General features: G+C 34.9%; 1 protein-coding gene across 1 annotated transcript; it reads right to left on the reverse strand.

Annotated features, from left to right (window-relative positions):
* Positions 1-1,402: 1,402 nt before the first annotated feature.
* On the reverse strand, positions 1,403-17,484 carry LOC138318148 (sorting nexin-6-like). The gene is made up of 14 exons (XM_069260283.1): positions 17,456-17,484; positions 17,309-17,359; positions 15,419-15,523; positions 14,990-15,100; positions 14,586-14,707; positions 13,699-13,822; positions 12,165-12,260; positions 11,756-11,861; positions 10,132-10,207; positions 8,330-8,369; positions 7,979-8,161; positions 7,429-7,492; positions 3,983-4,068; positions 1,403-3,697 (listed from the first exon to the last, which is right to left on the reverse strand). Exons 1-14 carry the CDS (start codon positions 17,459-17,461, stop codon positions 3,644-3,646), a joined length of 1,224 nt encoding a protein of 407 aa, XP_069116384.1. The 5' UTR covers positions 17,462-17,484; the 3' UTR covers positions 1,403-3,643.
* Positions 17,485-22,867: the final 5,383 nt, after the last annotated feature.

Consider the following 22,867-nt stretch of genomic DNA (forward strand, 5'->3'; position numbering starts at 1 on the left):
ACTTGCGCCTTTTGAGAACTAACATAATTTTTTTAATGATGTTGCCTTCAAATTACGACAAATTGACATTTTAAAACATTGTACTCTTGGTAAGTTGTCAGGAACAGAGCTAAACGTTCTCTCGATAAACAATTGCTAAATGATATCAACTCGTTTGCAGGTACACATTTTTCAATTCTTCATTTGTAAATGTATAATATCCATATTTAGTGTTATCTAATAGTTTTAGTGTTTTATATATATGTAGAAATAAGGGAGTATCTACCTAATAGTTTTAGTGTTTTATATATATGTAGAAAAAAGTGATAACTTCGGTTGTTTTAGTGTTTTATATATATGTAGAAATAAGGGATTACTTACCTTATAGTTTTAGTGTTTTATATATATGTAGAAATAAGGGATTACTTACCTTATAGTTTCAGTGTTTTATATATATGTAGAAATAAGGGATTACTTACGATTGTTTCCTTCTTGAAATATAATACCACCGACAAAATATTGCCAGGGCTGTCTTTCCTTTTCGATTGCGCGCATAGTCTAATCACCGCCCGTCTCTTTTTATGTTGCTTCTCGAACTTCAGCTCATCCAGCTTTTGATATATAATTGCGACAGGAATACGTGTCATTCGCCATATTGAGCTTGGTAATCTTCCTAAAGCATAATTTTAGTAGCTTAGTATATTGATGGTTGTGTCGCCGTTAGTTGGCTGTCGACATCATTACCTAACAACTTTCAACATTATATGGTGAAACTGTCCTTGCATCTTGATGAAGAAGCCAAATTTATGATTATACGTATAACGTAATGTCATACAACAAAGGGGCTTTTCTCAGTTGTTTTATTGAATAACATGACCTTTGTCGAGCACCGTTTTTGGTGTTGAATGATTCTAATAGATTATTTTATAAAATAAGCTGGTCCTTATAACTTTGGAATAAGCCAGTGTTATATTCACCTGCAGTTCCGAATTATTATGTCTAAAACGCTTCAGGCTACTTTTTCCTGAATACACTCGACGTAAAGACACGAAAACCAGTCTTGGCACCTGTATACGTCTGATTTACTAGTCTTCGTTCCAGTATGTATATGATTGATTGGTTGTGTGTATTTGGAAAACTCACGAGGCACTCCTTTTTACTCCTTTGTTTTAACTGGTGTTTTGTCCTGCTCTGTTTGGTACAAAATTTTCAAAGTCGTTTCAAGATGGAACATCACAATATCGTTTAGATCACTTAAGGTGGTTATGTCATGTCCAAAGTGATTTTGTTGGGGGTTTCCCATATATTCTATCTGTTTTGCTATATTATAGTACAGATGTGGACATTAAGACAGTGATAGTAACCCCTAGAATATCGAGGATATCCATTTTATAACTGGATATACAAATCACAAACAATTGAATACGATTCATGATCTCTCATTTAATCACCCATTCATACATTACTGATATTATACCGTGCACATCCTTGTGTATATTATGTATATATATATTAATATAATATGTGATCCTTTCAAAACAAAAGAGGAAGTATCTAACAGAAAAAGACTAGATATCTATAGGGATAAAACCTTATAAATACTTTGAGGAACGTCTAGCTGTAACATAAATCCGATTAATCATTTCAAGAAATGAAGGAATATATCTTCATGTGTATGCAATAACTGGTCTTTGACCTTTTTCTCTCTTCTAGATATGGTGGAAATAAAAAATGCACTAGTAGCATAGCAAATAAAAGCTTGTTAACTAATTTAAGGCATTTAAGATTTGTTCTCAGGATATAATTCTAAATAAAATATCAAAGCTATTATACAATGTTCCAATACATAATCAATATGATCTTAAAATAACAGCAATTTATCTGGCTACTACGAAATTACATACAAACCTTCAGTAATGGTATACTTGTACACAACCAAAATCTCTTATACCGAGTGTACAGATGCAAAGAGAAAGTTATTGATATATATATATACAATGTATATATATACCCGGGTAGCTCTGACACATTTAACAAATATTACTTAATGTACAAATATTTATATGTAAATCATAGCTTAATGATTGATTAAAAAAGATAGTATACTTCCACTAGTTATAAATAGTTTTTGATGAGTATATGCTATGATTATGACTTAGTGGTACAATTTACCTGATAATTCTCAGTCAATATATGGAGGGAAAATAATTCAAGACAGTCTTTGTACAAAGAAACAAATTATTATGTAAGCAACCAAAAAAAAGAGAATGATATATTTCCAACACATAGTCAAGTTATTAAAAATAATGTTACATGTACATCTATCAAATATAAATGGAATGGACACAGAAATCATACAATTTATGTACTTATGTACGCATACACAATTGTCATGAAACAAAGAGTATTTCACAAACGTATCTTATCTACACGCTAAATCTACTCTAACCAAGCCACAGTACAAAGTCATAAGGCCTTCTTAGGAGGTTAATGGTTAATGAGCACAAAACAAAAGGCCTACAGGGCCTGGATTTGCTGATTTTATTTCTTATTTTTCAAACCTGCAGCTCACACTTCTCAGCAAACGTATGCAGTGGTAATGATAGCAAAATAAAGATGAACATTTGATTAAATTTTCAATGTTGATATATTCACTGGTCCCTGTGTTATCAGCAAGTTTAACTTTCATTTCAATTTCTCACGCATATTCACAAAAGAAAATAGAAAAAAAGATAATTGAAAATAAACCAGTAGTTATAAATCATATGTAGAAAATAATAAATATAAAACAATATAAGTGAGGGTGTAATCTTAACATAGCTGAAATGTGTGAATGTAAAAAATTTTCAACCAGTGTTTTTTTCTGTTACAAAATGAAACTTAATCTGAAAATTCTGAATACTTAAAAATGTTATTGATGCCGGAGGCGAGTTGGTATTTCTATTTCTTTTTCTAAACATTACTAAAGTAATGGAATAAATTTGAATTGCATGCCACACAACTCTACATCCAGGAACTTTTAGAGTAGACCTCACTTTGTTTTTAGCTTATTAATGATATCAACTGAATATCATCTGATAAAATGTTTTATTCATTTCTTTGAACTTATTAGCCTATCCGCAACTATTTCAATAAATGTCCATCAATATGTAAGCTCAGTAACACAGATATTGAGGTGTTTTATTTTAACCAACTTCAAGTTTATTTGATCAGTTAAAAATCCATTGAATGAATCTAACCAATAATTGCACATCAAAAAAGAACACTAATATGTTGTTTTACAAACATTAAAGTGTGACACCAATATTAGACAAACGCAATGTAGAAAATAAACTTCTGTAATTTATGCAGAAGAGTGTTTGTAAACAGTTGTATATATCATTTTAACATACAAACTGTGCATCAAAATAAACACACAGAAATTTTCACCTACTTAATCATTAATTCTAAAAGCAGTGGTTTTAATACAAATGAATTTTAAGACACCTGCAAACTTGTTCTTCCATCATACATTGCGATAGCACTATATTCCTCAATGAAATGTTAGTAACATTCCTGCGACGTTTGACAGCCATGATTGGGGATGGTTGCCAGGCAACGTCACCCGTATATCACATTCACAACATCACACTGCGCAGACACGTCATCACACAGCAAAGACATGTTACGCTTCTTCTTTCATAGCTGATATACAGTTCTTTAAAAGTTGCACTTGTGCCTGTGTGAAAGTAAATTATAATCTATAACAAAGTTCAAGAGTAAACACAAAACAGCAAAAGTCTTCATCGGCCATCAGTAAATATCAGTAGTAGCTTTCATGCGATTAAGATGAATTCTTTGATTTTTTTAGCTTCAAATGATTAATCTATTACAAATAAGTATTTCCAATATAAACATGTTCAACTGCTAAAAATTTTATATATCTGTTTATAAACTTACATTTACCTGACAGATGCCTGATTCTGCTTCTCATGGTTTTCAGCAAGGGATATATTTCACTTACCTTTGCATGTTTTAGTTCTAGTTCAACTAAGTCCACCAAATTTTTGCGAAAGTACTGTATCCTACGTCCCTTAAACTCAGTTAATTCTGTAAATAATTAAATCAGGAGACATGCTTTTATCACAGAAAGACAGATTTTCGTATGCAAGATAATAAACTTCAAAGCAAACATTTTCAGCATCTCATCCACAAAAAAGTTCTTCTTTTTCTATTCAAGTATTACAATAGTGATAAAAGTTCACATGCGTTAGATTTTAACAGAGAACTGTGTTTCAGACATTTTCAAATTTTACAAGGTAGCAAGGTTGAATTAAAACAAGAGATCCCAGAGAAATCTTGATGCCCACCAAAGAATGATCTATGTCTGACAATGGAAAGAGGGATCTTTTCTCTTGGCGCCCACCAAAGAATGATCTATGTCTGACAATGGAAAGAGGGATCTTTTCTCTGCTTTTCAAACTTTTTGAAACATACTACATATAAAATTTGAGACAGATCGCTTCAGTACTTTCTGAGAAATAGCAGTAAGAAACTTCCAATTATCAAAATCCAAGATGGCTCCTTGGCGGCCATCTTGTTGATCAATCGGTCCCAAATTAAATCACAATATGCAGAACAAGGGCCATAGGGAAACCTATAAAATTTGAGACAGATCCCTTCAGTACTTTCTTAGAAATAGCGATAACAAGCTTTAACTATCAAAATCCAAGATGGCTGCCTGGTGGCCATCTTGATGACCAATAACTCCCAAAACGCAATATGCACAACTAGGGCCCTAGGGGAACCTATATATGAAATTTGAGGCAAATCCCTTCAGTACTTTCTTAGAAATAGTGATAACAAACTTTAACTATCAAAATCCAAGATGGCTACCTGGCAGCCTTCATGTTGACCGATTGGTCCCAAAATGTACTATATGCACAACTAGGGCCCTAGGGGAACTTATGCATGAAATTTGAGACAGATCCCTTCAGCACTTTCTGAGAAATAGCGATAACAAGAATTGTTAACGGACGGACAGACAGAAGGACGGAAGGACGGACGAAAGGCGATTTGAATAGCCCACCATCTGATGATGGTGGGCTAAAAAACAATTTTAGTTACTTTAAAAGCTTTGACCAGGCAGGTGATGAGAAATGTTATACGTAATTTAGATATAATATTATTTACCTTTTTGTTATACGTAATTTAGATATAATATTATTTACCTTTTGACCAGGCAGGTGATGAGAAATGTTATACGTAATTTAGATATAATATTATTTACCTTTTGACCAGGCAGGTGATGAGAAATGTTATACGTAATTTAGATATAATATTATTTACCTTTTTGTGATATGTAATTTAGATATAATATTATTTACCTTTTTGTTATACGTAATTGAGATATAATATTATTTACCTTTTTGTGATACGTAATTGAGATATATTATTTACCTTTTTGTGATACGTAACTTAGATATAATATTATTTACCTTTTCTTGATACGTTATTTAGATATTATTTACCTTTTTGTGAAACGTAATTTTGATATAACATTATTTACCTTTTTGTTTTACATAATTTAGATATAATATTCTTTCATACCTACCGGTGTAATACTGGCTGGTCTAGGGCAATACACTCATGTCGCCCCTAGGCTTTATTGCATGGATACCCATGTCGACGTCACAGCGTCGACAAAATCTCTATTTCCTCGGTAAAATTTTAACATTTTTTTCACAAAATTGACTGGTTTTACTATAAAAGATGCAAGCAACGGAATTTGTGTTGAAAATATCACGTAATTTTTCATGTATGGAAATTGACTTCCAGTCGTGGATTTCTTCTAATTTATTTCAAAATGGCGGGATATTATAGTTGTAAAATTGCAGTAAAACGTCAAGGTATGAAAGAAAAATACAGAGGACTCCACATAATCGAATAACGGTTATTCGAATATTTCGGTTATTTGCATAAAATTCTGCGGTCCCGATTTTTTCCTTCTTTATCTTTGTTTTTCAACTCCGTGTATTTGCATGGACTTTTACATGACCTCCGGTTATTTGAATAAAATATTTGGGAAATTCTAAAAATATAATCGAATATTTTTCAATTCTGCAATATATTTTTAGCGAAATTCGCCGATATATGTTTCAATTTTACTAGAAATCATCATGGTAACAGATTAACGTTAAAGTATGGCTTGTTATTTTATGCATGAATCTGCAAAGGTATTCGACGCTGTTACGATTTACATCAGCAGCGGTTGATCATAACTTTAGTATATTCACTGGCTCAAACATCTAATTAAAGCATTTGCACTTTCAAATATGTTTATTTATTAACGTAACGTACCTTAGTTCGCGATCGGTTGGAGAAACCATGCTTCCTTATAACAATCGCCATGCATGATCAGTAGTCTCGTTCAACCAGAGTCTTGTTGACTACGACAGACATGTGCGTATCAAGCGTCTCGTTGAACGAGACATAAAAGCATGCAAAGTCGGCGTGCAATGACTACCGCAAGTTTCGTACAGTATGTAAGCTTAGGATAAAAAAGATACTTGCTACGTTGTTTCATTGCTACTTGAATATGCATTAATTTCTGAAATGTTATCAAGCTATTCGCCGTATAGATCAACAAACAGGGAGAATTCTCAAAACACATTTAGGTCGAGTGAACGCATGGCTTCATCACCTGCCGCCATTTTCGAATTCATATGTGTAAAAACAACACTACTAGTTGATCGGCACTTTGAAGTTTAATCACGATCGTAAGTTCATTTTGCCAGGCAAATGTACGTAAATTTGTTTATTATTTAGGTTCAGAATTGTAGACACAAATCCAATCCTGTTTTGTAGAATCTAATAGCATTTGATATCGATCGTTTAGCTGTTTCTCAAATATTCACGTGTCGATCTAACGTAAACAAGAATCTAATATTGGAATTTTTTTTGTTATTAAACAATTAAAATCGATTCACAACTTCGAAAATAATTACTTGTTGTTCGTTTTAAGTGTAAATAATTAACATATTTATCAAGTAAACGAAACGAAACCTATTTGCCTATTCACACATATGTGTGGGGTCAAACGGAGGTGCAAAATGTCATCTCCGCCTATTCGAATACTCCGGTTATTTGCATATTTTCTTCTGGAAAATGACCTATGCAAATAAGCGGAATCCTCTGTACTCTTTCATAAGTGGATATGAAGGATAGGGATATTCTACCCTCGGGATCACAAAATGTTGCAAAACCCTCGGCAAGCCTCGGGTTTTACTACATTTTGTGACCCTCGGGTAGAATATCCCTATCCTTCATATCCACATATGAAAGAGTCTTATATTATTTACCTTTTTGTTATACGTAATTGAGATATAACATTATTTACCTTTTCTTGATACGTAATTTAGATATTATTTACCTTTTTGTTATACGTAATATAGATATAATATTATTTACCTTTTTTGGCTACCTCTGATATCTTTTCAAACTTCTCACAACATTGTGTTTGGTGTTTTTCAGCCTACAAACAAGGCAAAAAATATCTGATATTGAAAACAAATTAAAGTATAAATATTTGTATGAATATCAAATTAACTAATGTTACTCAAATTTATCACTCCTTGTAGCAGATTGTGGCTAAAAAATTTTAATAGAACAAGTGAACACACCAACATCAGCACAGACCTTGTAATTTCTCAACTAGAAGAAAAACACAAGTTTCTATGGTTAAGAGACACGGAGCCACATTCCAGTTTACCTGACAAACCTTCCCAAGGACACTTCTATAACAGTCATCAAAAGATCATTTACATCTTTTTCCTCATTATAGTTATTTGCCCTTGCTGAATAGGTATCCATATGATGTCATGAATTTGTGAGGAAAAATTGTTTGTTTTATCAGCAAATCATGATGCTCTGCAAAGCTATGCTTATAAATACTTTCGTGACATTGTCTTAACAGCTTTATCAAAAAATCAATAACTTATATAACAGTACATGACATTACCTGTGCAACTTCTTTGTTTTTAGTTCTAGCTTTTTCTAAGGCTTTGTTAGCTGACTCATAGTCAGCTAGTGATCGGGTTCGTCTGTAGAGGAGGTCCTTGGCAGCAGCTGAGTCTCGCATGTAGTACCGGAGGGTATCACTTAACTTAAGGTCTTCATCTGATGACACACGTCCTTCCAATTTCTGTAGGAAATAATGGTAGTCATTCAATAATCCTCATTACACTAATGTGACAATACTTATGAATCTTACATATCAGATCAACAAATTGTTGTGTAAAATAAAGGATCGCCAAAATCACAATTTTTCCAATATGAAGAGAAAATTAAACTGTAAACAAGGAAAACTTACCCTTGCTTTTTCTAAAGTTTCTGCTACTTTTGTAAACACCCTAAAATGGAAAATATAAATTTTAAAACTATTACACTGTATAAGAATTTACCCTTTATCACATCGAAAAGGGTGGAACTTCATTTATAGCATATATATGATGAGTAGTAAAATAAATTGCAAAACAAGAGGCCCAGAGGGCCTGTATCGCTCACCTGGTTTGTAATGCCAAGTAATGTTCTGAATACAGGTTCATTGTTTCCTCTCTGAAGGAATTTTAATATTAACCTCTAAATCCCCTATTGGGCCCCACCCTTCCCGCCCCCAGGGGGTCAGAGCCAAAATTTATACAAGTTCTGTTCCCCTTCCCCCAAGGATGTTTATGGCCAAATTTGGTCACAATCCAAGCAAAACTCTAGGACAAGAAGTGATTTATAGGATTTACCTCTATTTCCCCTATTGGGCCCCATCCGTCCTGCCCTCGGGGGGGCCAGAGTCAAAATTTATACAAGTTCTGTTCCCCTTCCCCCAAGGATGTTTGTGGCCAAATTTGGTTACAATCCATGCAGAACTCTATGACTAGTAGTGATTTAAAGGATTTACCTCTATTTCCCCTATTGGGCCCCGCCCCTCCTGGCCCCAGGGGACCAGAGCCAAAATTTATACAAGTTCTGTTCCCCTTACCCCAAGGATGTTTGTGGCCAAATTTGGTTACAATCCATGCAGAACTCTATGACTAGTAGTGATTTAAAGGATTTACCTCTATTTCCCCTATTGGGCCCCGCCCCTCCTGGCCCCAGGGGACCAGAGCCAAAATTTATACAAGTTCTGTTCCCCTTACCCCAAGGATGTTTGTGGCCAAATTTGGTTACAATCCATGCAGAACTCTAGGACAAGTAGAGATATAAAGGATTTACCTCTATTTCCCCTATTGGGCCCCGCCCCTCCTGCCCCCGGGGGGTCAGAGCCAAAATTTATACAAGGTCTGTTCCCCCTCCCCCAAGGATGTTTGTGGCCAAATTTGGTTACATTCCATTCAGAACTCTATGACTAGTAGCGATTTAAAGGATTTACCTCTATTTCCCCTATTGGGCCCCGCTCCTCCTGCCCCCGGAGGACCAGAGCCAAAATTTAAAACAAGTTCTGTTCCCCTTCCCCAAAGAATGTTTGTGGCCAAATTTGGTTACATTCCATTCAGAGCTCTATGACGAGAAGCGATTTAAAGGATTTACCTTTATTACCCCTATTGGGCCCCGCCCCTCCTGCCCCCGGGGGGTCAGAGCCAAAATTTATACAAGTTCTGTTTCCCCTCCCCCAAGGATGTTTGTGGTCAAATTTGGTTACAATCCATGCAGAACTCTAGGACAAGTAGCGATTTATAGGATTTACCTCTATTTCCCCTATTGGGCCCCGCCCCTCCTGCCCCGGGGGGGACAGAGCCAAAATTTATACAAGTTCTGTTCCCCCTCCCCCAAGGATGTTTGTGGCCAAATTTGGTTACAATCCATGCAGAACTCTATGACTAGTAGCGATTTAAAGGAAATGTTGACGGACGGACGGACGGACGGACGACGACGGACGGACGGACGGACGGACGGACGACGGACGCCGCGCCATGACATAAGCTCACCGGCCCTTCGGGCCAGGTGAGCTAAAAATCATTAAAGTGCTGGTTTCTAATAAAGCATTGCCATTCTTACAGATTAAAAAAGTAAAATGATATCATAACAATGTTCAAAATTTCCTTATAAATTTGCACTCTATGTGCAATATATAACTAATTATAATTCTACACAGAAGTTATGACTCGAAAAACCACTTACTTGTCTAGTTCTGTGTTCTCTATAGTAGCCATCTGTACAAATCCTGATGATATCTGAATGTAATTATCTGCTACAGCTGAAAGCCAACAAAATCATTTTCCAATACTTTTCTATACTTGAAAATCACATTTTTGACATTATAAAGGCCAATTACTGGCGTTTAGAATACTTTCACTGATTTTTTTTTTTAGTTTACAGCCGTGCTACCCCAACTGAGAACGATGCGTGTGTATAAACCCCTACCGCTGACTTGTATCGATGTGTTGAATGAGTGTACTGTAGCCGTGTTATTTATAGACTCCAGTACTGTCGCCAAATCCACAGGTAAATTGGTACTTGATGCTACGCTCGGGCCTCTCATCCAGCTTAACGAAACTGAATGGCTAGTTAGCTTAACCGATCTATATATCATCAACAATGCGTCTGTATCTACTTAAAAACAAAACAAATATTCTTCAAATTGCATAAAAATTCACTTGACTAGCATTTCTATATTTTAGATATTTTAACAAATCTTCATATTTCTAGTAAAATTGCATATGAAACTCATTATAGATCTAGTAATTAATGCTCATATTACGTAGGGAACCGCCATAACATGTCCCGGTTGCAGGCCGTGTGCAAAAAGTCAAAACACACGTGGGATTTATAAGATGAGTCCTAACCTCTCCTATATTTAGGATTTTCAATAAGTGGTTTGTTATATTATTACAGCAAAACTGACAAGCTAGAAGGTTAGTGGCATTTTAACCGTACTGTAATATATAATTAGCCATCAGCTTGCATGGATCTGGTGCCGTAGAGGTAGTGAGTTTACTCACAATGTGATTAATGCAAACCAATGTAAATGCTATCGGATTGCTCTCTAAAGTTTGTTAATAATCTCAAACACACTTATAACAATTTTAAAGTAACTAAATTATAATATTTTCAAATAGTTATGATAACTATTCATGTGTAATATCTCCAGACATTGACATTTACGGATCGAGTACGGCGGACTGCCAATGTTTTTGACATGTTCTGCAAGATATATTTCACTGTTTCAGTTACGGTGGCCAATAAAAGAAAACAAACACAGTGCAATTATATTATGTTATTTCTTCTAAATACAACACTTTTTGTGCAAGTTGTCAAGCATTTATTGTGAATGTTTTGCAATGAAATTACCACCTTTATAACACTGAATTTGTGGTTCCCCGGACATCGTTTTCCCCAAAATTGCAAAATATACCGATACTAGTAGATAGTAGATTTTTTCAGCATTTGAAGCCATAAGAAAAAATACATGTGCAAAGTACACTGGTGTGTAAGTAACACAAGATTTTACGGTATTTGTAACATTTACGATTGTGTTTGGTACAGCTGATGTAGCCAGAGTGCCCGCGATTTACCTGTGGATTGGCGACGGTACTCGAGTCTAAAAATAACTAGCTTCACTCATTCAATACACCGATACAAGTCAGCGGCAGAGCGGTAGGGGTTTATATACACGCATCGTTCTCAGTTGGGGTAGCACGGCTGTAAACGTCTTTGTTTGGATGTATGTATTCTAACAAAGCATTCTTTAGTTTTTCAATTGTCCTAACATTTAATAATGTAACAGGAAGGACAGAATACTTACTTTTATGTGCTCGTGTCATTTTGTCCGATTTCATTGTAGCGTCCTTAATTTTAACATGGTATTCCACCAAAAATCCTTTTTCTTTTTCGAAAAAATCATCAACATCCTATACAAAAACAAAAAAATCCAAATTAATAAACATTTATTAAACATTTACCTATTTCAAATTATTCATTCTTGGCCTACAACATGATGTGAGTGTTAATATGACTTTAATGAATAATTGGGTGTAAATTTCAATGATCATACAAACAGACAGAAATTTATTCTTACTGAATGACATAAGGCTATGTAATTGTCTACCTCTATTTTGTTTTAACTATCACATGACTTCTATATTACGAAATGAAAACTTTTCAATTCAAATTTTACATTATTATCTAAAAAACAATACCCAGTCGTTGTATACCTTTTGTGAAGACAGTAAGACTTCATCAGCTGTTTTGGTAAGACCTTTGAAGAAACCTCCAATCTTCTCCTTTTTGTTCTTCCCTCGGACACTTAACTGTAGAGAGAAAGAATTTCATTGAACATATTCTATAACAGTTAAGAGTAGATAAAAAATTTTAATGAAAGGTGTAGCTGTGTTTAAAAACTACTTCACATATTTTCTATGAACAAAAGTATATGTCTTCCCTTTCATAAATGAAGTCACTGCATTGGCCTAAAGCTTTAATTAGATATTGAAACCCATTTTTTCATCTCTGATGTCGACCTTTTCAGGTGAAAGACAAGATAACCTTAATATTTCACACTTTATATCATTTTACATTGATTCAGGTATACACTGCAGATTTTATCACAATAAGAGATCCCAGAGGGATCTTGGCGCCCACCAAAGAATGATCTATGTCTGACAAACGAAAGAGGGATCTTTTATCTGCTTTTCCAACTTTTACTACATATTACTACATATGAAATTTGAGAAAGATCCTTTGAGAACTATCTGAGATATATAACCGTAACAAATATCAATTATCAAATTCCAAGATGGTGGCCTATCGGCCATCTTGTTGACCGATTGGTCCTAAAATTCAAGACAAATTGGAGACAGATCCCTTCAGTACTTTTGAGAAATATTGGTAACAAGCTTCAACTAACAAAATCCAAGATGGAGGCCTGTCGGCCATCTTGTTCATCAATCGGTCTCAAAATGCAATATGCACAACTAGACCCCTAGGGGATAATGGACATGCAATTTGAGACAGATCCCATCAGTACTTTCTGAGAAATAGTGGTAACAAACTTCAATTGTCTAAATCCAAGATGGCGGCCTGTCGGCCATCTTGATCACCAATCGGTCCGAAAATGTGATATGCACAGCTAGACCCCAAGGGGAACCTGCACATGCAATTTGACACAGATCCTTAAAGTACTTTCTGAGATAAAGCGGTAACAAACATCAATTGTCAAAATCCAAGATGGCGTCCTGTCGGCCATCTTGTTCATCGATCGGTCCCAAAATGCATAATGCATAACCAGGGAATTAGGGGACCATGCACATGAAATTTGATACAGCTACCTTCAGTGCTTTCTGAGAAAAAGAGGTAACAAACTTCAATTGTTTAAATCAAAGATGGCGGCCTGTCGGCCATCTTGTTCATCGATCAGTCCCAAAATGCAATATGCACAACTAGGGCCCTAGGGGAACCTACATGTGAAATTTGAGAACAGCACTGATGATGGTGGGCTAAAAATCTAAAGGGATTACCAGCCATAAACTTTTGAAAATAGCACATGGATGTCAAGATTGTTGTCCAACTAAGTGGAGAATACCGACGTCAGCTTTAGGTAATGCAGGTACATTGTATACTGTAGGTTTCGTCAAATTATCAAAGACAAGTATGTACAGGTTTATGTGTTTTATAAATAGTTTTAAGAAATTCATTACTTTACACTGAGTATTCAAATACCGTCAGAAAACCTGATTCAATAAAACTTACATCTTGATCATATTCTAGGAAAACTTCAAAGTTGACATCGGTTCTTAGTAATGGGTGGATAGCTATTCGTTGGAGAAATACTTCATGCATGGCAACAGTTTTCTTGAATGTGGCAAGATATTCACTGAAAAACAAGGATATAGCACAGTGCTGTATATAATATTTAACTATAAATTACTTAAAGGGCCACTACCTTTCCGAAACGGCTTTTAATTTTTAAAATAGGGATGTAAAACGAGATCAATAATTTTGTAGAGTCGCAGAAGTTATTAACTATACGTTTACTAGCACACTTATCATCACCTTCAGAACTGTTTAATAAGAATAAATAAAATGTTAATTTTCATAACACGGGTCGTTTTATGTTTCCCGCCGTCGTCCTAAATGCTGCGCGGTAGTTGACTATCACTGCGCCAGACGGCGAAACAGCGAAATGAATCTCCACTGTTATCGTGTATTAGACAGGAAATCTCGCATATGTTTGGTGTTGTAACCTCATCTTAAGCCATCGATATATATTTTCTTTTGTTATTAATGTTTTTAAGAAACCTTTAGATTTTGCTCCGGAAAGGTAGTGGGCCTTTAACCTACATAGATACCAGTATATAGCCATAAAAGGTATAATGACATTTTTTTGTGTACTATTTCAGGTCGAATAAAGGCAACTTCCTTTGAAGAAATTTTTAGGATTTGATTTGAATAGTTCCCCAAATTAAGAAAAAACTCTTTTAGATTTATACACTGCATCGGTACCTTTCCCTTGATTCTAAAGGTACAGGTTTCTTGCACTGTCAAATTATCTAGTATGAAGGTAGCTATAGTATAACTAACATTTAGTTCACTTCATAATTAAAACTAAATATTTTAAATCTAACATTAATACTTACGCCTCTAACTCTTGTTTCATTTTAGTGAATTCCTCCTTGGTCATTGTGCCTTCTCCTTCTCCCAGTCGCTGTAATTTTTCTCTTGATGCATCAAAGTCTGGTCGTGGTGGAGCTGGGGGAATCTGGTTCAGGGAAATTACACAAAATTTAGTAGGTAACTGAGAAATTAGGATATGAGAAAAAAACATACAATGGAGTTTCAAAATCTTATGAACATATTTATGTATTTAGATATACAAATTCAACATAATCCTAACTCAGTGTATCAACATAATCCTAACTCAATGTATCAACATAATTCTAACTCAATGTATCAACATAATCCTAACTCAGTGTATCAACATAATCCTAACTCAGTGTATCAACATAATCCTAACTCAGTGTATCAACAACAATTTACGTACAATAACACCAGCATACTCCTCATTCTCCACATAGCGATCGTGTAACCAAATAAACTCCTCATGTTGTCGTACCACAGAAAACTCTCCTTCTTTAAACTTTTGCAAAGAAGTCTATAAATAAATGTAGAAACAGAAAATATATATGTACAGCAAATATACATCATTATGAAATGTCACTAGTTAAAAGTATAAAGACATTGCATTAATAGCTGGCTTATTATTAAAATGATACTTAAAATTCAGAAATAATTTTACATCACTAATTTTATATCACTATATTTGCAGAGAATTGCATTTTTTTTAAATTTACATATGCATACATAATGTAATTGTGAACATATCAATCATAGCAGCTTTCAATGATTGTTGATTCAAATTATAAATTGATTACACTGAAAAATACAAGATAGGACACTTTGTAATGATTACCTTTGTGTGAACAGTGAACTTGACTTTGTCTCTTTCACTTAAAGCATCAGAAATATCAACTTGTAGGGATGTATCAGTTGATAAATCTACAGTCTCAGATCTTGGCTGAAAAAAAAGTAAAAAGAATATTATAGTACATGTAATGATTATAATAGTTTCAGTCTCTATTAGGATGAAAGTTTTACACATTCCTTTTCAAAGACATTTAAGTGTTAGATAGATGAGTTCAAAGGAGACAAAATGAATATACTGTATCTATTTAAGGAATAGATGTTTATTTTGTTGAGGTTATGAGGGTATAATGATAATGGAGCACGTGTAAATTATGTATTCCTTATATTTACAGTTTTTCAAGTAAATTAATATTATTTATTCCTGCAGCAGTTGCATATTTTTTATCAAAATACACATATTTTTTCTCTCCCGTCATCGTCAACAAATTCGATTGAACAGTTAATTGGAATAGAGTCATTCATACGTTCCCACCAAAAGTGGGGTCATGATCCCACGTTGCTACGCCATCGACTATTCACGTAACAATCGAATCGCCGCACATGTTGTGCTAACATTATACACTGGTAATGATAATACTAGAAAGCATGGTTATTGAGTCCATGTCAGTGCAAACTGTAAAAATACATGTATATGCATATTTTTTTTTTTAAGTTGTTTTGGTATATTTTTGAAGTTGTTTTGGTATAAATTTATGACAAAAAAATATAATGCAAGTCGTAAATGCATCATTTCATGACTGGCAATAATTAATAAGTTATTCAACAGTAGAGAAGAAATTGTAGCGGCCAGATTGGGGTTCAAATCAGGGACACTGATCATGATCACTAGCCGGATATATACCATTTTTTTTTTTTTTGCTTGCTTTGTTAATATATAGTTACATTGAGAGACCAAAAAGTAAGCCCTAAAATGTCAAACTGAGAGGAAGAGGTTACTGGTTACAGTTACCGATTATAATTCATTAATTGCCTAAGCTTTAAATGGGACAATTCAGTTAATTGAGAACATTAAAATTTGTACATATTTCGGTAAAATAAAAAAAAAAACAGTTCTAATGGACAATTATTATTATTCGGTTTTACTGTGAATATGCCTGAAAAAGCCTATGGTTGTGACATGTGTTGTGTAGATGTTCAAACTCGCTCGCTGCTCGCCATTACAGAACATTGTGGTTCGAATTCTTTTGTATGCCTCGACCCTGTCCCTTGCTCGTAGAGTAATGCGAAACTTTTGTTATAGAACTGTCTCAAATCTCGCTCTGACAGTAGTGTTTTACCTTATTAGGGTGAATTGTCTTGCCTATTAAAAACCATTTATCACCTTCTCGGTGGTTATGTTAGTTTATTAGTGCTTAACGTGCGTGACTTTGGCTCAGCGACATGGGTACAGCTTAAATAACATGATTACCTAAAAAATCGTATATAAATGAACAACGTGGGATTTGATTTTTTGTTTTATTTATTGAAATGTTAAACAATATGTTACATTTGTTCAATAAAAAAGTGATGTTTCCTAAGAAATGTAGAATAAACATATTGAGGAAGATTTTTGCTTCTTGTTAATGTAAACCGATTAGTTAATGAGAGCGAATTGCCTCCCTTTAACTGCTGTGGAGATTATCTGATTATGTCCCCTCCCCCTTTTCCAAGCGACATTAATTTCAGCGGAATCATCTTTGCATTTATGGAAATATGATTATTATAATTAATGCATCCGAATATCGACTGATGTTACGATATGACTGATGATAGGTGACTCTTTGTATGGCCAGTGATACTAAGTTGACTCATTCGCGAACAGGTAAAAAGGCTGGTGAAGTCACCGACTGTTTTGGAAGTTTGGGGGATGTCAAACTCATAATATTGTGACATTTACCTTGTTTTCCTGGTCCCCTTCCAAAAGGTCGGGTCCGTCATCCAAACCGTCCTAGAATAAAGTTAAATTTTTTTTATTAAAACACATATCAGATAATTAATTTCATATTTACATATCGGCAAACAGGAAACATCAATGTACACCCACCATCATGGCTGCAGCTAATCACGTGATTATATTTAATTCGGAACCCATCGGATGTTTTCATATTTCTCATGCACATGTCTGAAATGTTTGCTAAAAGTATGGCTTACTTCCCTTTGACCAAAGGATTTGTAATATGATTTTTTTTTTGTAAACATTTCAAAAATGAATAATTAGTCCGTAGTACGGAAGCCGTCTGGCGCCACACCAAAAAATATATTTATTGTGTTCCCTCACAATAACATTCTGAGGCCACACAATACTATTGTGAGGGAACACAATCTTATTGTGAGGCCACACAATAATTATTGTGAGGGAACACAATATTATTGTGAGACCACACAATCTTATTGTGAGGGAACACAATATTATTGTGAGGCCACACAATATTATTGTGAGGGAACACAATCTTATTGTGAGGGAACACAATATTATTGTGAGGGAACACAATATTATTGTGAGGCTACACAATAAGATCGTTAGAGATGGACGTTATTCCAGGTCAAGATGGACGCTACCTAATTGGCCACTCTCTACTTTGATTTGGGGCTGCTACAAAGGGAAATACTTTCTACGTTGGTTTCAGAACATGGTTTTAATCAGAGAACGAACTCTTCAAATAGTTTTGAAACAAATGACATTGTCGCGACTTTGGAGATGTACTTTTTGTAATAATGTTCGACATTCACCAGCAGGATTTAAATGGTACTGGAAAATTAAACGGAAATAGATGGATTTATCAGAAATGTCCTTACTACAGAGTTAAAGTACCAGAATGATAATGCCTGTCTTAGCCATCAGAATAAGAAGGAGGAGGATACACAGACGAGAATATTTTTTCAAATGGACAAACTTCATCTCATCGTCAAAATGACAAAAACGTGAGAGGTTCGTTGTTGACATTTACAATGGAAATATTATCATCGTTTTTAGTTTAGCAAATGAGACAATATTGTTATTTGTTCAGCTATTCACACCATTTTCACCTGAATAAAGATATCATAGGATGGACATTTTAGACCATAACAAACATTAGTGCTTAGATTTTCGTGCATTTATGGAATTTAATTTAAAGGGTAAATATTCATTTTTTGGCAATACCGTGTTCTTAACTTGATTTTAGATATGTAGTGTGCTAAAAATTGGAATTATTAATTAAGTTAAAAGTCTCGTTTCAGGTATTCTGCATAACCCCTTATACAACTGACATTATCGAGTCTAATAGCCCTTAAACTTATGAAACTGAATAATTGCAATGCTTTTTATGTCTGATTTCAGGATCAGCTGGATGATTTTTAGCGATTGTGGTACAATCACGTGTTCCGTCGTCCCAGGAATGATAAGGTACTTTATCATTCCCATCTTTACGGTACCCAATATTTTCTTCAACTGCTGAGCGACGAACAGTGTTTTGTTAAGACGCCTGTCAGGAAAGGAAGAGAAGACGGAACTATGCGACAACTTTTAAACTTTGCAAGCGTTGTACATTGGCCAAATAATGATCGCGAGTCTGCTCAACTACATTTGTATACATGTATACATACTTTTAAGAGAGAGCTTTGTAGAATTGCTTACAAACCCATTGAGTGCATAAATTAAACACCGACTACTACGAACTCAACAATATGTTCCGGTACGAACATCTTCGATATTCCAGGCAGGGGCGTAGGAAGCGGGGGGCAGGGGGGGGGGGGGGGGGGGGGCAACTGCCCACCCGTTCCCCAGGACGGGGGGGGGGCAAACATGTCTTTTTGCCCCCCCCCCCCCCCCCATTTTCGCCGACTGAAATTTTCTAAAAATGCTTATTTGAAAGAAAAAAGGGTCCTCCTGCATATTTTTCGTACTTCATTCTAGAAAATTTTCCGCTGCGCGGCGCATTTCTTAAAACGTTCAAGCACATAATGTCAAACCTTAAATAGTAAAAATTCAATACACACAAACTAGACTAAAAATGTCCATCAAGGGATTCTATGTACTATTTTAAAAAATGTCTCTTAAAAGATCAATTTGTTTATATGTCTTAGCGAGACAATTAATTCATTTTTTTATGTTACACAACAATGTGCCGATGGTGTGAACCCGGTATATTCAGATCGAGTAGGGTTGCATAATGCAAGGACGTACATGTATATAGCTCACTTATAAATCCTTGCATAATGTTATGATGACACAATCATCATTTCTAAATGCAGGTAGCTTTAAATCGAAAAATTACCATGTTAAGAACGCTTTATAATCATTAAAATTTATCGTAAAACTCATCTCAGCCATTCTAAATCGTAATTTTTTTCCCGGGGGAGACCCCCGGACCCCCCTAACACCAAATTCTCGCGCCTTTGGGCGCTCGCAAATACATCAAAATGCATCGTAAAACTCATCTAAGCCATTCTAAATCGTAATTTTTTCCCAGGGGAGACCCCCCGGACCCCCAAAACACCAAAATCTCGCGCTTTCGGGCGATCGCAAAATTATCAAAATACATAAAACTCATCCCGGGGGTCACCCTCAGACTCCTAATAAAACACCAAAATCTCGCACCTTCGACGCTCACACGCTAATTTGGCCAATTTTCGTATTCGTTAATTTCCTTTTAGCGAGTCCATTGTCTATAAATGTGTACAAGGATTAAATTTAGTGATATATGAAAAATGTATATAAAGCATACATGGTTGGGAGTTGAATTAATCTCCTCCTGTAGGTGTGGCGGGGGGGGGGGGGGGTGTTGTTACAAAATATTGAGGATCTTTGCCCCCCCCCCCCCCATGACGTTTCATCTTCCTACGCCACTGCCAGGGGTTACTATCATTGTCGTAATATTCACGTGGATATTACGAAAGTTGTTACAGGCATATCTAATACCAATCCGAATGTCTTTATCTTAGATTATGATGCGCTTCAGTGGTTGTAATTTAAAAACATAAATGTTAACAAAACATTAGTTTTCATATTAAAATGATGAAATAAATTCAGAATTGTGTTGTCTGTTTTCCATGCCATGATATATATCATGACCCTCCAATCATGCTGGTATAAATTCGTCATGTGACGTGCACACGCAGTATGCATTTTTGTAAGACGTATCGAACCGTTTTATTTAGTATTGAATTGAATATCTGTCTAATCTGATACATCGACGATTCTGCCATAGTGAGTTAGAGACTAGCGTAGTTATAAATAAAATAAATTTTCATAAAATAAAGTTATAAAGAATTGGGGCTTATTTTACACCGTATACCCTTTCAGATTTTCACCTATCGGAGGATAAAGCTATTAGTCAGATCAATTAGATTGAATTAGATTGATTAAATTGAGGATTGAATTTCGCTTTAGTCGATTCTATAGTATGACATCATCGATTCTCAATGGGTTACCATCACTGACATTATATCCACCCATGGGCTATCTCATAGTAAAACTGGAGGCAAAACACACACAGGTAGTTTGATCCTTTGATGTACATCAAAGGAAAGAATTGGATAACGGTATACAGTTGGTGACTGTGTGGTTTTTAAGTTGGGCTCGCTCTTTCTGTAGTCTTCAAAGAAATTTTTGCAGGCTTGTGATAGGTTCAAATTTGTTCCCCTGAGCTGCCTTCATTTTTACTATGATAAAGTCCAAGGGTGTAGAGATCGTATGTGATTAGAACCCCTGGAGTATCGAGAATGACATTACTATTACACAATGATATATCATTGCGTTCATACGTTAATGATAGATTTCTGGTACAGGATAACATTACTCCAGAATTTATGATAATATATGATTTTATTTCTTGTAACGTCTTCAAACATTAACTGGCATTGAAGTTCATTTTTGAAATAATTCAACTTTCTAGCACAAGCAATACTACACGTATCTGGTAAAGAATTGGATATTTAAGTTAAAATAATTTGTGTCTGGTCCTGTTGTACAATAAAGTATGTTTCAAGCCGAAGTGATTCCACACCTATATGCAAGGAATTGCTTCTATTTCTGGTCTTAGGTGAAACATCCATACTCAGCTTAAATGATAACAATAATTATAAAGTGTTTCCAAGTTCACAAGTCCCTTCCGTTCTGACTTAAAGGATTGGATTTATGTTTTCTGCAGGTGTATGTGTGTAATGAGATTATTTAACTCTCACTGTACGAGTTATTCCCCTTGGGCGACGCTCATCATCTTTGATTATCTTAGAGATTAATTAAACAAAGACTTGGAGCCGAATAGAGATGCGGTTTTTTTGTGTGTTTTTGTTTTGTAAAGAATCAAGACATGTATAGAGCGAGTTCCCCAACCCAACCTCACGTCCATGACATGTATACTGTTAGTACACACCATATTTCATATACACGGTTTAGTATGTATGCTATACTTCATTCTTTTCCTTTCCGGTTGCCCTTTTCTCAAATTGACTGTATTCAAAAAAGAAAAAAAAAAAAAAAAAAAAAACGGGGAGGGAGAGTGAACACAACGTGCAATTATGAATCGTAAACAGTACCACATGGGTTAAAGGCCCACTACCTTTCCGAAACGGCTTTTAATTTTAGAATGGGAATGTAAAACGAGATCGATAATTTTGTAGAGTCAAAAATGTTATTAACTTACCGTTAATACTACATTTATCATCACCTTCTGATCAATTTTATTAAAATAAATAAAATATTAAACAGCGAAATTACTCTCCACTGTTTTCATGTATTACGCAGGAAACTTGCATATTTTTGGTGTATATATTTTCTGATGTCATTAATACGGTGGCTGATTTGTGCCATTTCGTCTTTTCGTCTTTTCGTGAAAATTAAGAAACCTTAATTTTCGTCTTTTCGTCTTTTCGCCCCGAAAAGACGAAATTTAACAAATTTAAATTTCGTCTTTTCGCGGCGAAAAGACGAAAAGTCAAACACGAAAAGACGAAAGTGATACACGCTAATTAGCGACTTTGATTCTTCTCGTCTTTTCGCCTTCAAAATTCTCGTCTTTTCGTCTTTTCGTCTTTTCGCCCCGAAAAGACGAAAATTAACAAACCTTTATTTTCGTCTTTTCGTGAAAATTAAACAAACCTTAATTTTCGTCTTTTCGTCTTTTCGCCTTCCGGTCCGGTGTGGAAGTCATTTTGAAATCTTTTTATCTTAATATTGACTTAATTGTTCAATATGAAAGCATCAAAGTAGTTTATGATAACAATCGAGTTATTAAATTGATAGTATTACAAGTATCGTCATCAATATCTAAGATTAGAAGTTTTAAAACAGAAGTCAACATGTTTGTTTACAGCAGATACGTAGATTTCTCACACGTTGCATATGCCACGTGCCACTAACAGATTCAGCATTCCGCAAATCCTTTAGCGTGATTGATACATTTTTTAAAATTCATTTATATCTTATTTTTTGTGTTCTAATCGCCCTCTTTAGCAATTACGCTTATCAAAACAT

This window comes from Argopecten irradians, chromosome 3 (assembly GCF_041381155.1).
Source record: "Argopecten irradians isolate NY chromosome 3, Ai_NY, whole genome shotgun sequence".
Classification (NCBI taxonomy): domain Eukaryota; kingdom Metazoa; phylum Mollusca; class Bivalvia; order Pectinida; family Pectinidae; genus Argopecten; species Argopecten irradians.

Bases quoted from the DNA above. Each gene is read 5' to 3' on its own strand.
- LOC138318148 (XM_069260283.1), bottom strand. The intron at 8,162-8,329 runs GTAAGTTTTCCT...TATTTCCTACAG, and splicing joins AAACTTTAGAAAAAGCAAGG to AAATTGGAAGGACGTGTGTC. The intron at 4,069-7,428 runs GTAAATAATATT...AATTATTTACAG, and splicing joins ATCAGAGGTAGCCAAAAAAG to AATTAACTGAGTTTAAGGGA.